The sequence below is a fragment of the Etheostoma cragini genome, chromosome 24 (assembly GCF_013103735.1).
Source record: "Etheostoma cragini isolate CJK2018 chromosome 24, CSU_Ecrag_1.0, whole genome shotgun sequence".
NCBI lineage: Eukaryota > Metazoa > Chordata > Actinopteri > Perciformes > Percidae > Etheostoma > Etheostoma cragini.
Genome location: NC_048430.1, coordinates 2,053,380 through 2,069,262, shown reverse-complemented (window position 1 = coordinate 2,069,262; position 15,883 = coordinate 2,053,380). Strand labels below are relative to the sequence as shown.

General features: G+C 40.0%; 1 protein-coding gene across 2 annotated transcripts; it reads right to left on the bottom strand.

Moving 5' to 3' along the window:
- Positions 1 to 39: 39 nt before the first annotated feature.
- On the bottom strand, positions 40 to 15,732 carry LOC117939275 (N-chimaerin). 2 transcript variants are annotated; one of them, XM_034864491.1, is made up of 15 exons: positions 15,568 to 15,732; positions 15,140 to 15,250; positions 12,626 to 12,664; positions 12,444 to 12,499; positions 10,286 to 10,317; positions 9,937 to 10,050; positions 8,147 to 8,273; positions 7,481 to 7,642; positions 3,682 to 3,759; positions 3,015 to 3,099; positions 2,179 to 2,352; positions 1,424 to 1,501; positions 1,128 to 1,265; positions 755 to 860; positions 40 to 585 (listed from the first exon to the last, which is right to left on the bottom strand). In XM_034864491.1, the coding sequence occupies exons 2-15, from the start codon at positions 15,156 to 15,158 to the stop codon at positions 414 to 416; spliced, it is 1,380 nt and encodes a 459-aa protein (XP_034720382.1). In that variant the 5' UTR covers positions 15,159 to 15,250; positions 15,568 to 15,732; the 3' UTR covers positions 40 to 413. The 2 variants fall into 2 exon arrangements, with proteins under 2 accessions (XP_034720382.1, XP_034720383.1); XM_034864492.1 differs by lacking the exons at positions 7,481 to 7,642; positions 8,147 to 8,273; positions 9,937 to 10,050; ... (3 more) ...; positions 15,140 to 15,250; positions 15,568 to 15,732 and adding an exon at positions 4,218 to 4,792 and having other exon boundaries at positions 3,682 to 4,169.
- Positions 15,733 to 15,883: the final 151 nt, after the last annotated feature.

Below are 15,883 nucleotides of genomic sequence, written 5' to 3'. Positions count from 1 at the left end.
ATGCTAAAATTCTTCCTTAGGATAGAGAACATATTTCCCTTTTAATTCTATCAAGTAAGGCTGGGCAATTTTTGTACAACATTACACATATTTGATCTTCTGTGGAAGCTTCTAGTCTGTTGATTGAGTTTTGCATTTAAAATGTAGGGAAACACTGCATCCTTCAGTCTACTTCTTCTCCACCATGTTTTTTAATCAATTCCTTCACTGCAAATAGTCACGTCCTTCCTTCTTCCCTACATCCACTCCTTACAAAAACACTCCTTGTGTCCTCTATCAAGACACTTCTTCCAGGTATCTTGCATGTTGCTTCTTCATTTTGTTGTAATAAGTCAACTTTTTCTTCTATCTTTCCACAGGAGGGTTTTCCAATCTGTCTGTTCTTCCTGAAGAATTGTTTCCCTCCGCTCTTCTCAGAACAACACGTCTTCGTTGGTAATGAGCGATTCCACCACGAGTCTCTGGTATCGGATGTCGTTGAGCGCCGTCATGGCGTCCAGCCCGGGGGCCCTCATCAGTGTCGGGCCAAAGACAATACCCAGGTTCTCGCTGGACATGAGGTTTTCCTTCTCGTACTCGGTCACTCTGGAAGGAGAGAGGACGGAAAGTATGCATAAAAGGAAGGCAAAGCCAACCGCAAAACTAGAAATAAATCCAGAGATTAAACCCCCGTCACTAAGCTTAATTTAAAACGACTTAGCTACTAAAACTAAAGGTATGTGATAGAGTGAAACCATGACTTGTGTGTTCAGACCTCTTGAGGTGAGCCATTAGGTATCGCAACGTCTCGCAGTGAGCTGGCGGCAGCAGCTTCAAGGCCTCGTGGAGAGACTCCAGACGTTTTTCTGGGTCTGCAATCTCTGCAACACACAAAATGAACACAGATTAAATGACAAGTGTTTCAGGAGCTTTAAACATAGTCTATCTCACGCCAAAGCACCACATGCCGTCATATTATAACAGTAATGAAAACACATTTCACATACATCTTTTTCTGATTTGTAGCATTTGCAGGACACCTTGTCCGTGTTGCCCAGTGCCTTCTAAAGCTCAGCTTGGTTTCCAAACTGCCCTTCCATTCATTTTTCCATGTTATGTAATAAGGTACATAAAGAATAAAGACCTACTTCCTGTTTCTATGAAGCGTGGGTAGGCATCATATGTGATAAGGGGAATAGGCAGCTCTCTGAAGTAGAGCTTGAGGGCTCCGGTGATAATGTTGAGGTCCTCGTAAGCATTTGAGGAAATGTCCGCCTTCTCTCCATCTGTGAAGCAAATCAGTCATCAACCAAACAAACAATAAAATAAAACACACGAATAAGTGAGAGAATCCCCAAGATTATGGAATATTTGCCTTCGGAATTGTATTGATATTTCACTGATCCTAAAAGTGACATTCTTTTAAAAGAAACAGCACACTCACCTCTGTCAAAGGCCAGCTTGACATCTTCAATCAGCTCACTAAAGCCCGATATTCTGTACAAACCCTCTGACTGGAGACCTGAGACAGTCAACAAAAGTTGAATTTGATGAATTAAGTAAACTGAAGATTGTTGCGATTAAACATATTTCTTACTATTTTATTACACATGTAGACTATCGATTACTTAATTTCTTTACTACAATACTGCAGATTGCTCAAATGGGCTGATTATTCTGTAGATGTCTGCAGCTGATGAATGCTGGTTTACAACAATGTGTTTGTGACAATGGTTTCTCTCTGGTTGTTCCAAAAGAACAGCTTAAATTGCTTAAACTGAAGGAGATACAGAAATAGTAGTAAAACACACACAGATGAGATATAATTGAAGAGAGACAGACGGCAGTGAAGATTGATGAGAGACTACAACAGAGACAGAGTGGGGGATGTGGAGTGAATTGCTCTCCTGCTCCTGTCAAGTTCCTGTCAAGTTCAATCACTTCAAGTCAGGTGTCTTTATTGATTTGAGGTATTAGTTTTACTCAGGTCTTGAATTGTAGTCAATAAAATCCTGGTTGTGGCTGCTCCCCTATGATTACTCAGATCCCATGGGGGGAGAATTGTAGCACTCCCCCTCTCACATGTGGGATTTATTCTGCTTGCGTACAGCTTTATACCATTGATACACACATTTTGCATGCATAGGGTGGCCTCGTGGGTGTTCTCTCCTAAATTTTGCAGCAAACACAATGCTTTACCTCTCGCCTCGATTTCCTGTATGCACATGTCGACCACCATGGGCCTCTTGGTGTTGTGGGCTTTGACCAGCGTGGTGAGGTCGCAGCTGTACACCTTCTTGACGTGCCGCAGATCTGGCTGGCAGTCGTTCGGCACGACTTTGGAGCACTGCTTATGGACATTCAACCCACAGTCTGACAAAGAAGAGAGTATAAAAGTGAATAGTTTTACATTATTGTATGTCCACTCTTAACCTGAAAACGTCTGTGTGGCTTTTAATTACATTAAAAGTGTGTCTGTACTCCGTTATACTGCTTTCAGCTCTTCACCCATTTGAAGACCAGACAATTTCATCTGACACGTAAAGCATTATAACTAGAAAGGTGCATTTTTTTAGGATAATGTTCTGGGCATTTTTAGGCCTTTATCTGACAGGGCAGCTGAATACATGAAAGGGGAGAGAGAGGGGGAATGACATGCAGCAAAGGGCCATAGGTCGGAGTTGAGCATTCCCGGCACCAAGAAAGGCGCATTTAAACGTAGGCGTTGCAAAGGAGCAGTTCATCACACAGACAGGGTGTTCTTTGGCACCTAATTGGATGTTTTAACATTTAAAATCCATGGTACACACAGCAGATGAGTCAACAACAAAAGTGACTAACTTTAAGCCTGCTGTCCCAGATTTGAGTCACGATTTACAAGAGAAGAGGCGCAACATGTCGAACACAGTGTAGGAGGCAAAAAGAACAGAAATTGAACCTTTTTGGGGATTTGAAACAAAGCGCATTACACACTAACGTGTGTGACAAAGGATGTGTTTATGTTGTGTGTGTCTATGTGTGTGTGTGTGTGTTACCTGCACACTTGACTCCCTGGGCAATGAGACCCCACATGAAGTTGGCACAGTACTCACACCAGTGGGGGCCTCTGAACGTATGAACCTGGTTAAACAGACAGAGGTAAGGAGGAGTTTGAACATTTTCAAACATAAATTTATCAAAGAATTCGCAACATGTGATACATTCATGTGACCAATCTTTATTATAGACAATGACAAGAACATATGGAGACAAAATAGGTGTGCTGAAAGGGCATTTATAGAAAATTACAACGAGAACTGAATTTTAATCTGCTTATTTTTTTTTGCATAAATTGGCTCTCATCATTACAAATGCTTATAACCTCCAGCATATTACAGGGCTCTTTGTGTGTGTGTGTGTGTGTGTGTGTGTGTGTCCGTCCACATTCCCCCTTAGCTCAGCACACAAGGGCTCTGACCTTTCGTGCTGCTCACTAATGGCTACTTATAAAATGGAAATCTGTGAATCTAAAGCACTAAACAAAAGCTCAAAACCGGAAATGTTAATGCACAAATGTGTGTTTCTCTGTGTGTGTGTATCCTAATGTGCTCTCTGCTCTTTGAGGTGAATTTGAATAAGACCCCATGAGCTGAATCAGCGATTCTGCCATCATCCAGCACACACACAAACAGGACAGAATAGATGTGCAAAGGAGAAGCTCACCTTGAAGTTATGGACCTTCTCGTATTTGGGTGCCAAGTCGCTCTCCCTCAGGGTGGCCCGCCGCACCAGCGATGTGAGCTGCGAAAGGGCAAAAGATCTGATTGGTTGCCAGAAGGTGGAAGCAGGGGAGGTGGGTTTGGAGGGGGCTGGTGCCCGCTTGTAACGGGTCCCAGAGCCCGTGCTGGGGTCCGAGGTGGTGTCAGAGACTGGCAGGGATGGAATTGAACCAGCGCTTACATTCAAACCGAGAGCTGCCGTAAACAAAGAGCCCTTCTGACCAGTTTCCTTCTCGGCTCGCCTGCGGGATTGCTTTTTACCTCTTTTACCGATATGTGACTCTCGGCTCGGCATTGCGGGATCTGTAGTTTTGGTGTGAATTCAACTCAATTCACACAGGAGGTTAAAATCAAATGATGGCTCTGTGACCAAAATCCCATTAAAGACAGTCACACAATCAGTATGAATATGAACCCCCAATAGGAAACACTCTAATAAGACTGTGTTAAAATGACCAAAAAATTTAGAGAATAATTAACAAAAACAGGAATAAGTACGACAACTACACTCTCAAATCATTTCAAAGCTCTAGCCGACAACAACATCCCAAACCGAGACGCCAACACAGCACCAATCCTGCCGTCTTAGCACCACAAAGATCAGCCAATCAGATTTGCTCTGCATAGTGATGGGGCTGCATGGTGCAATTCCAGTTCATAACAAAAAAACAACAAAAGCCAGCCAGCCAATAAAAGAGAAAATAAATAAATTGTGAAAGAAAGTTCCCTTAATATGATTTGATAAATCTTCTTTAGATGCGTTCCCAAAATCCTTCAAACCAGACTGACGCTGCAGAATGTGCATTCCTGTCTCTCAGTCTCCTGTAGGTGAGCGCTTCAGCCCACATGGCACGGAGTGTGTGTGTGTGTGTGTGTATATATATGTTAATCCTCTTTCTCTCCCCACACTCACCAGGCAGAACTAGTGGAGGAGGGGGGTGATAAAGGCGGAGAGAGAGAAAAGAGAGGAGGGGGAGGCTGAGCACGGTGCAGCAATGGGTGAATTTAACAGGTCACATAGAGAGGAGGATAAGCCAATCAGAGTACAGAGCCTCAATTGTCCCAGGAGAGTAGGAGAAAGAGATTGAGAAAAAAAAAGATAACATTATAAACAATCTATTACTTGATTCAAACAGGGTTTTTTTTCCTACTTTTTTGTCATTTTACTGGCAACATCAATTTGCTTTTGCTCCGCTGTTTCCCGATTTCTCTTGTCCATTGTGAACAACAACAACTGCTATCAGCTGCTGGCCCTGGTCATCCATTATCTTAAAACATACAATTGAAATTATATAACAACAGTTTAAGGCAAAATTGTCACTTAAGAAGGGAACTTTAGAGGTTTCTCGTTAAGTGGCGCCTCTGGTGGGTGGATGCTTAGACTTTTTGACATTTTCAGGCTGAGCAAAACTGTCAACAAACAAGCAGTGGGACTGTATTAAATCCTGTTAGCGTGGGATAGATCTACAAGCTTCAAGCTATGTGTTTGTGTCTTATTTTAGATTTTTTTTCATTTAATACATTTACTGCAAATGGTATTTTGTGGAAAGGTCATGATAAACGTTACATTAAAAAAAAGAAATTTGAATTACTTAAGATTTGACAATGCCATTATCACAAGCAACTACAACTTCAAATCACTAATCCTCAGCTTATATACCCCCAACAGTGAATATGTCATGGCTATTTAATGACTGTTTCCATTGTGTAGGGATGGCGGGCAGATAACAAAAGGGCACCAAGAATATAGACATAATCCAAAAACAACAGAAAAAAAGAAAAAAGCTAGTTATGCTTAATAACTCGTATCTTTGGCCCTTTAAGCTCCTAATATGCAGAGTCTTTCTGTATTTTCTGCCAAATTAAAAAGTTTTCAAATCTGGTTCTTGCCATCTCCTCTCACCAAAATACTTCCTGTCACCGTCAGTGAAGTCACTCTCACAACAAGTCCTAAAAAATTAAAATTTCAAAAGTCATCACCAGAACCACATCTATATCAAACCCACAGGGACCCTAAAAACAGCATTTAACCCATGATAAAAGCCGATTCGCTGCATGAAATAAGTATTTCTTGTGTGTTTTGTCTTCAGAAAGACAAGAGGCCTACAGAGAGCCACCTCTGGTCTCAATGTCACAGCCATACTGCTTTGTCTGCAAATCCACCCAATTATGAAAGCTCACATGTACACAGGACCACCCCCATCACATGCGCACGCACAAACGCACACACACACACACACACAAACGTATGAGCTGCAATCTAGGTGGTCACGCACTGCAGATCACACAAGGCCTCAGTGCTAGTCAGATAAACACGTTGCACACACTAAACCTATTTTGTTATATGAGCCTGTTGGTGTGTGTGTGTGTATGTGTGTGTATCCAAATCTCCTGCCAAATTTTCCTGCACAAACTGCAGCTGCAGAACAGAAAGTTACATTAAATGTTGCTTAGTGATTAGCATATGAGTTAGCTCCTGCATTGCAAAGTCAATCTCCCATCTCCCAACTTCTGTTTTCAAACTCTGAAAAAGCTCCACCAAAACCTTTCTGACTGTCCTCTGGGTTTAAAACTAATCACAACAGAAACCAATTATCTCACAGCTGAATGGAAACTAATGAGCCAACAACCAATCCGATTCCTGAATACTTAGTAGGCAGCTTTCTTCAGGCAAACTGCTGTTATGTAATTTTGCTGCAGAGGCTTTGGCTTGAGGCCATCGCTCCTCTGCATCCATCCTCCTCCTCCTCCTTCTTCTTCTTCTCCTCCTTCTTTCACCATGTTTCTCAACTCTCATCCTTCCATCTTAGTACTGTACACACAGCAACTTTCCCTGCCTTATTCTAACTCTCTGCAGCTTTTCTTAACAGTTATTGTTGCTTTATACTTTTTAAAGCATTCTGGAAATATTATGATGGTATATATGCTAACATTTACTGCTTTATGATTTTCATAACTTTTATTTATGTAGGTAAGGTCCAGTAACTTTAGGAGATTGATTGTTCCAGGAGACTATACATACGGCCTACAGCGTAAATCCACTCATCTTTCACTTGCAAATGACTGACCCACCTCTGCTGAACTGAAACACAAACACAGAACATTCCGTTCTTGTGTCTTCTGGATTCAGGCGCATACATTTAACGATGCAAGTGTAGTCTCCTTCTCTGGATCAATCCGTCCTAAAAACCTTAAGGTCCTACACATTGGTTTTTACTGTCAATGTCTCTACTCATACTGATCTCACAGTGTTATCACCATTAATTTGTCTTCTACAACATGCTAAGTCAATATGCAGAACACCCAGCCAAAGACATTCAATGTGTGTAATAACGGTTGTTTTAAGGCCTAATTTTTGACCGTAGTTTCCTAAAGGGGATATTCTTTGGTCTGTAGCCGATACTCTGGACCAAGACAACTCAATTTGTTATTGAAACCAACACCTCAAAAACACAGAAGCCTTCAGGTCAGTTTGCCAGAAACATATGTTAATTGGAGGATGCTGTTGGCCTACACAGTTTCTTTTTCCATATTTCTTGCAGAGAGTAATAATTGTTGAAGATGTTGATCAGATTGCTGGTTGCTACTTAAGGTTTATAATTAAGAAGCCTCAAAAAGCTCCGCTGTTTCACTCTTTAGCTCAAGATACTTCCCGTCTTAATGACCCCTTGCCCAAATGCCGTTATCTAGTCTAGTGGACACTTTGCCCGCATCAACATTCCTACTTGTGCGTTTGTCCTCACCCTCTCCTCAGCATTACGCTCGTCTTTGGCCGGTGCGGCTCCATCTGGGGCCTCGGGGCTTTGTGGCAGGTGTTTTTTCAGGGTGGGCTCCTGGTTCAGGGTGGTGTAGCCCACATGTTCATAGATGGGGTTTATGGTCATCTTAGCAATATACTCCGCTGCCTGACAGAAGAGAAGGTTACTGTCAGCATGACAGCCACATGTTTATATCAATAGCAAGGTTTCAGGGTCCCCTAACTGTATACAGAATTATTTTTTGTACCTGTGAAACAAACTGTACTTAGATTCAGTCTTGCAATAATATTCAAAATTTAATAGCACCACTATGTCCCCCTTAGAACAACAAATAAACACTCAATGGGGAGTGAGCTCAAGAACATGTTGATGTTACTTATTTTTCAGAGATTATTTAGAAGGAAACCAGGGACTCAGATGATGGAGTAAACAAGTGGTGATCAAAGGGTCATCATTTGTGAGTCGAGATGAATGTCTGGCAAACATAAGCTGAAAGCTCTAAATGCTTCCATTTTGTAATCATCCATAATTAGTATTTCCATTCAGTGATTACTGCCCAGATTAATGGGTACGTCTGAACTGTGCAGCACTGTTTTTTTTTGTTAGTAGAGTACGTTTGAAAAGGAAAGAGGGAGCGACGAATGGACACACCTTTGTCTCAATGTAGAGTGTGATGAGACCGTCTGTGACCAGGTCATGGATGGACTCAAACCTCTTCTCTCCAACAAAGTGCTTCCCGTCATGGTAGAGACGGAAGTTTCTTGTCTGGTTCCCAAACCTGGATGGAACGGAGGAAGATGCTTAAGCTTCAAGATTGTCAAGAAGAAGACTGGGTCCTTAAAGTTGAAGTCAAGTTGGCATCTGGGTTAATGCTTGGAATCTTAGTTATATTCATTTTTAATTTGATAAAAAATTACAAGATTGGAACCAAATCAATATATGAGAAATTGGCTGGCTTTTTGCTTTAAATGCCGCAAAAAAAGGATTAAAGGAAGGTAGCTTCAAAGCAAATATACAACAAAAGAATAAACAACCTCGGCTCATGTTCTCTCTTGATGCACAAAAATGCTGCGGCCGTTTACTAAGATAATACAGAGTCAAAAATGGCACAAACTCTGTGATAGACAGACTCTGAACTGGGCCAGCACATTATCTGCTCTATGGTGGATTCCAATGAAACCACCGCGAGATAAAACGGCGCCGTTAGATCATTAACCCAAAAATCCCACCTTTCCTTTTCTGCCGACACAGAGTGGGACACTAGTTTATGATGGGTATTTATGGAAGGTTATTATTACCACAGGGATAGTAGAGGCAGTAAAAGAGGGAGGAACGTGTGCAGGTGGAAGAATGGCATGGCTATGAATAGAGCAAAATGACCCAAAACCAAATTCAAATTATACCATGCACTCATTTGAAAGTATGACACCTACTCTGAGAAAATGATAGCTCACATTCAAGCACAACTGGCTACTGACACTCTTACAAACTATGCAGGCATTTCAAACTTCGATATAATATAAAAAAATAATGCACACCAAGGGTTGTATCGAGGTGCTGATCGTCACTGGAGGTAGACTGAAAATAAGAAAAAGTGCTCTATATGCCTATATCTATTTATTCTGACAACTTTTGATTTGAAAAAAGGCCTGACATCAACCATACACACAAGATCGACCAAATTTGGTAACCGTATCAGGGCGATATCGCAGACAGCTTCCACAAACTTTCCCTCCCTTACACTTTAACCTCTTCCCATGAGGAAAGGTGTGTGGAGCCATGTGAGTTTAGAGATGAGCGCCTCAGCCTGAGCAGCACACAACTCCAAAAGCTGCCTTTAAACCCTCACAGCACCTGTGGCGTGAAAACATCTTTTTTTCTTGCCTTGTCACACAAAAACATATAGCCATAGACAAACGAGAAAAAACAGTTCCTACTTAGATCTCAGGGGATTCACAGGAAGTGGAGAAGCAGAAGACACACAGTAAAGGCAAAATGTCTTTAGTTATATATTTTGGCTTACTTTCTAAGGACTCGTAAAAGGAAATAAAACATCTAATAGTAACTTTGCTCGTTGCTCCATGGACCAAGAAATATTCAAACAAAAAGAACAATTTAAGATGTCTTAAAAAACAAACAAAAATGGTCTGAGCTTAAATAATACAAGGAAAACTGTTGATAATCTACCATGAAGCAAATTCCGTTTGATAAAGAGCTTTTAATCAGAAACGGATTTGTTCTCCAGATTTTGACTTTCAAGATTTTCCAGACTCTGATCTGAGTTTTCTGTTTTTCTAGTTATGGTGGTTAATTTCCTAATAAACACACTGGAATCCCTGCTCCAGTACTTAAGCCTACACATATCCATTGGCACCCCATTTGTTCTTGATTGTCTGCATCTCCCTAAATTAGATAAACGCACAAGCGTACACAAGCATTACCTTAGAGCCAGTGTGTAGGTGCCCGGCTGTCTCTGACTCTCTCTGATGAGGTAACTGCCTTCGGCCTGACTTAGCAACTGGTCGGCCTCTTCTCTGGAGATCATCCCATGGTACCTGGACGTGAAAAACAGGGTAAAGATTTCACAAAGATAAAATACTTTAAATCCAAGTAATACTTCCTCCACAAATCATGTTTCTACGTTTATGGGAAACTTTAGATGAAACAGTGGAGAATGGTGGAGAAATGAATGGTATAAGGTAGATAGAGATGGACTTCAAACCATCCTAACTGTTGGAGATGAATTGAGGGAATGTGCCTAACATAAAGTACTGATAAAGGCCAACTTACTCTCTTCCATAGTATTTAGGTCGGTTGTCCACCTGCAGGGAAGGGAAAAGTAGTCTGTAAAACACTATAAAAGGTACATGTTGTTGATTCCAATTATGACATTTAAAGAAACAACTACAAAACAAATATTAAGAAAAGGAAATGTTTACATGGCAGTGTAATGAAACAAATGATGCCTTATTGGTCTGTAGGACACAGAAACAGCAATATAGTGTGTAGAAACGCCACCAGAACTGTACCCACCGTGTGCTCGTCGTGAGTGCGTGGGCGCAGAGAATATTGCATGAGTCAGATAAAAAGCTGAACATTGTATGTTGCTCTCAACCAAACTGCTGTGGAGCCAATAAATCAACAAAGAGCGCTGAATATTAATTTGGATGCTTTGTGTCTGTGATATAGAAGGTAGGCAGGTGTGTGTGTGTGTGTGTGTTTTAAAGAGACAAAGGAAGAGAGAAAAGTAAGGGACATACACACTTAAATATAAAAGTACAGGTACACATTTAGCATTGTATGTGCATAAATGTCAACAATCTCCTATTCTGACAGGAGTAGACATAAAATTAGGTGTACATAGACTGTAGATTATAAGTAAAAACCAAACTTCTGCCAGTTTGATATGGTGAACAGAATATTCCCAGGATGGAAAAAGTCAAAGTTAGCCTTATCTTAACCAAAACTGCTCTAAGGGCCTGTCAGTAAGCCATGCATGGAGCACACAGACTCCCATTACACATGCTCAATAGACATCCTTGACCGCACATTATAGAGTGCTGAGCTGGAGGGAATGAACAAAAGCCATTCGGAAGCTCTTCTGCATAAAGTGTATTTTGAAATGACAAAATCAAATTGTCACAGAGTGAAACGTCTACCTGGCACAGTTTGGAATCACACACTCACAAAAATGATGTGAAGAGTTTGTTTCTAAATCTTTATATATATGATGTAACAATTTATTAACTGTATGACCACCCTAGGCACCTGTAGTCAACAGTGTATATAGAGCTTTGACGAAGCTAAAGTTTTCAGTGTTAATAATAATAATAGTAATAATGTAACCTAAGGTCTTTCAGGTAAAGGACAGTCTCTACTTATTTAAGTCACCCTGACATGCCATGAATTAAAAAGTAACAGATTTAGATAAATGCTTATTGGTGCATCATTAAATCACATATGGCTGAACTCCCAACAGACAACATGGAGCTGCTGGTAGCAAAGGGGGGTGTCCGCCTGTCTGATGATTTTAAGTGGGTCAGCACAGACTACCTGGTACGCACGCACGCACACACACACACACACACACGACCACACACACACTCACACTCGCACTTACCTCCAGCATGCCCTAAGGGCACTCTCTTATACAGATTAATTTAAACACTGAATACACATACCCCTATATTTTAATCCCTCTTGGATTCCCCCAAACATTGCGGTCCCCCCACACACATCTGGTTCCTTTATTAATACTGAAGGTGCTTTTACCAACGTGGTAAAATAACCATGCAGTGTTCAACATGTTTAACCTGGCTTAACAGATGCTTTACCTGAAGACAATGGATTGGTGAACTACAGCAAAAACAATCAGCCGTGCTACAAGCCGAGTCAGCGGGTACAGTCTCTCAGGAGGCTATACACACACACACACACACACACGCACGCACGCACGCACACAAACACACACGCACACAAACACACACACACACGCTATAAAATGTTAAGCTTGCTTGAGGCTTGATCCATACAATGATTGCTGCAGTTGGTCATAGTATGTGATGCTGGAGAATATAGAATAGGCCTAAGATAACATACCCGGTAATGGGATATCAAACTGACCTCCTTAGGGTGCTTTGGCTATAATTCAAATGAAACATCTGTGAAAGGATATACATAGATGATAACTCTACTGATGTACTGTGCCTGTGCTCAAATCAAAATTACATTTTCATGTGTATAACAGATCTGCAAGCGTCTAACTGTGCAACACACCTGCAACACACCGCAATAACATATCTGTAATCAGAGGCACCTCCTTAAACTTTATAGACACTTTATTTGCAAAATAAAGTAAAGTGATATTTTTAAGGAGTCTTACCACTAAATATTGTGTTAAAAAGAAACACGAAATTTTCTGGATGACAATTAGAAAGTGTGTTCTCACCTCACAGGTGCAGGTGAGTCTGCGTGGGTGAGGTGCCTCCTGCTGGAGCTGGTACACTGTGTCAAAAAAACAAACAGCTGCATTAAAGAAACACTCAAGGCAAAGAAGGAGAATATAACAAACGTAAAATTAAAGTTTAAAAATCAGGATAATAACAAAGCAAATGTCCCATCACTACTTACAGTAAGACTTCCACACTGGTGGCCTGTATTCATCATGATCTGAGGACAGAAAAAGTACAAGGTCTTAAACAGTCTGTCTTACTTTATTTCCTTTGCTACAGCGCCCTCAAGTGGACAAAACAGAATGCTCAGCGCTGGTTGTTATCTGCCTGTTCTGTCTCAATTTTGAAACGAACCATTAACCAGACAAGAGCTACCATTTTATTTAATCTTTCTTATTTTAAAGCAATACAAATAACAGAGCATCTATTTGCATGGAGTGCTTAATGTAAAATCTATCTAAAACAGTTAGAACTGGGTAAGAGCACCAGCATGCTCAAGGAAATGTTGCAATACTAATAATGTCATTTAGGCCTTTTTCCTGCTGTTTTGCTTAGAATTGATATCACGATTCTCTGCCATGTTTCTATTCTCACAAAGTGTAATGTGTATTGCACACATGAACCATGACAAATGAAAACAAATTGGCAGTGCCAAACCTAGATTTTGTTGGCACCTATAGCACATTGTGCATCACCACAAGCCTGGAAACATAGAGGCTTCAATGAAGAGAATGTTTAAAACTCACAGAAGAAAGTAGTTTGTGTCCGCTCGTAAAATTAAATGAGAATCAAAGTCATTATAAAAAAAAATCAAAGTTATTTCAAAATAAAATTGCAAACAGGAGTGAACTGATTATACAATGATTAATCTTGCAGGCCTAATGCCATTGCCAAATAAACAAATTAAATAAGCAGTTTAATGAATAAAAGATCCTCACAAAGACTGCATGACATGAAGTGAAGGCTTTCAGCTACCTTATTTTATTTAGTTTGTGTACAATTACCCCAGGCATTCACACTGATGGATAATGTTCTTTTCCAACAACAAAAACCTCCCTGAGCTTAAACGGTGGCTAAGTGAATTCATACATAAATCTACTCTGCGAAGCATAAAAAGTTGTTCAAAGATTCATGTATATTGCTTTGCAGAAAGGGTGGCTTGTAATCGACTGGGATGTTTATCTTTCCTACTCCCAGACAAGCTTTCGCAGTCACTCCCTCAGGTCTACCCATCTAAAATGAATTGTAGATGAATAACAAAACTGTGGCAGTGTGTCCTCGGCGCTTGTATGGCTGCTGAAAACCATAAACAACACTGATATTAACATTAGACTCTCTGCAACATTAGACACTAAGATGAACAGAATCATGTTCAGCCCCAAGCACCCAATTGGACTTTGGCTGAACTCAGCAGTGGCTAATGGACATCCCTGAAAATATCCTACTATGTGGTTAGTGTAAAATCCTTTCGGGTTCAAATCCTGTGCTGTTTACATTTATTTAGTGACTCATTGTGGGTCATGATGTGAAGCATCAATATTCAAACATAATACATGTAACACTAACCTGCGGATATTTTGACGAATACAATAATTGTATAAGCGTGACAAGATCAGGACTGCTTAATACATTGTTTTAGTTTTTCTTGTAAAAAATAAAATACAAATTGCGTGTTTCTTTCTTTAGAAATGGAAATCTGTTATCTGGATAAGTGCAATTAAAACAGAAATGTCCAACAAACTAATTCTGTAAAGAAATGATAACTGTTTTTAGAACTGAACTGGATCCACTTGTAGATTGCAAAAAAATAAATGCTGGATATAGACTCAATTTGAAAATATTAATATGTATCGGTCCTTTGTCCAGCATCTTGCCAATTCAGACATATGCCGTCTCAGTATGGGTAAAGCTAACAGCCTGTTTCCTGTCTTGGTGTACTCTGTGTTCACTCTGCAAGCCTTATCTTTCAACACTTGTCCCAGTATCCTGTCTTCAAAATAACTCCAAATCCTCACCCTCTTTCTCAAGGCAACATACATAATAACAATCTTTCTCACAAGACACACTCACAAGAAACCAGTCAAAACATATGAACTGCTGACAACTCTGCAACAGGGATGGAAATGCAGCTCTTCAAAAGAGCGTAAAAAGTAATACTATAGTCTAGTATCATTCATCAGGAAATAAAGAACTATGTTAGACCTAGCACCATCTAAAATACACACATTTACATACTTACTAAAGTGCTAAATTCTGTTTACTTGTTAAAGGATCAAGCATTTTACTGCCAATACTACTTCACTGAATATTTGAAGCAAGGACATGGTGTATTTAATAGCCAACTTTAGTATAAGCCCTCCATTTAAAAAGTATGTTATAAACAATCTGTACTTCAAATAATAAAAGCAGTCCTTATGTAGTAGGAGTGCTGTCAATGTTTATAATAGTAAAATAATGTATTTGTCTCACATATTTGGTGAAGAAGTGTAAAGTAGCACAAAATGGAAATATTTAATTACACAAGTGCTTTTTTATTGCAGTACTTAATAGTTCATACTAAACAGTGTTGATGTAGATATCTAGTGACAATTGAGAAAAACAAACAAAAAATAAATTAAAACACATAAAACACATAATTATTACTACCAGGTAAAGGCACAAAGGAGAATATATGAAGCGTGATGCTGCTTACCAAAGACATTTAGGGCCATCTTGATTCTGTGATGATATGATGATGATTATGATTTACAATTTAATCAGCAGATCCAAAGTCACAGCGAAACGGACCCACTCAGTTTAAATCCTAAAAGATAAAAATAAAAGAAGTTGAAAGTATTCGATTTCTGACTGTGGTGAGGTTCTCTGGCTACAGTGAAAACAGATGGGGAACAATTAATGATCGAGCTCAGAGTATAAGAGAGCTAACATTAGCGGACTCAGTACTTCACATGGGAGACTGAACCGAGGATAAAACACAACTAACAGATGTTGTTTTACATTAAACTGGAAAGAAAACATTTGCTTTGTAATACAATAAAATATACAAGTGCACAGACAACAATGTGAAATTGTAAACTGTTTTATTTATCTAACGGTTAGCTAGTTATACAGGGTACTCACAGTCAAATTCATTCTGCATTGTGTGGTCGCCATCTTGCTGGGTCACGTGAGCCGAGCAGTCTCGCCCTCTCTTTGGAGTAACTATGGCAACGTACCTTGCTGTTGGGACTTCGTGGCAAGAAAGACGTCTTCACTCCCGATTTAAAGTTTGTTTTATATAACAATTACAATAACAAATATATTAATGTAGTGACGTTGTGTAACATAATGTACCAGCTTTTGTAATAGGCAAAGGTAGGTTTTTAAAATATAACTAACAAGATATCTCGCTGGACAGCTATCCGCCCTCTCAGCAAGCCAAACATAAAACAAATGA

What these genes read in the sequence shown, in the direction of transcription:
- LOC117939275 (XM_034864491.1), bottom strand. An exon ending in CAAGCTGGCCTTTGACAGAG is followed by an intron (nt 1,266 to 1,423) that starts GTGAGTGTGCTG and finishes TTTGCTTCACAG; the next exon opens with ATGGAGAGAAGGCGGACATT. An exon ending in CTAATGGCTCACCTCAAGAG is followed by an intron (nt 586 to 754) that starts GTCTGAACACAC and finishes CTCTCCTTCCAG; the next exon opens with AGTGACCGAGTACGAGAAGG.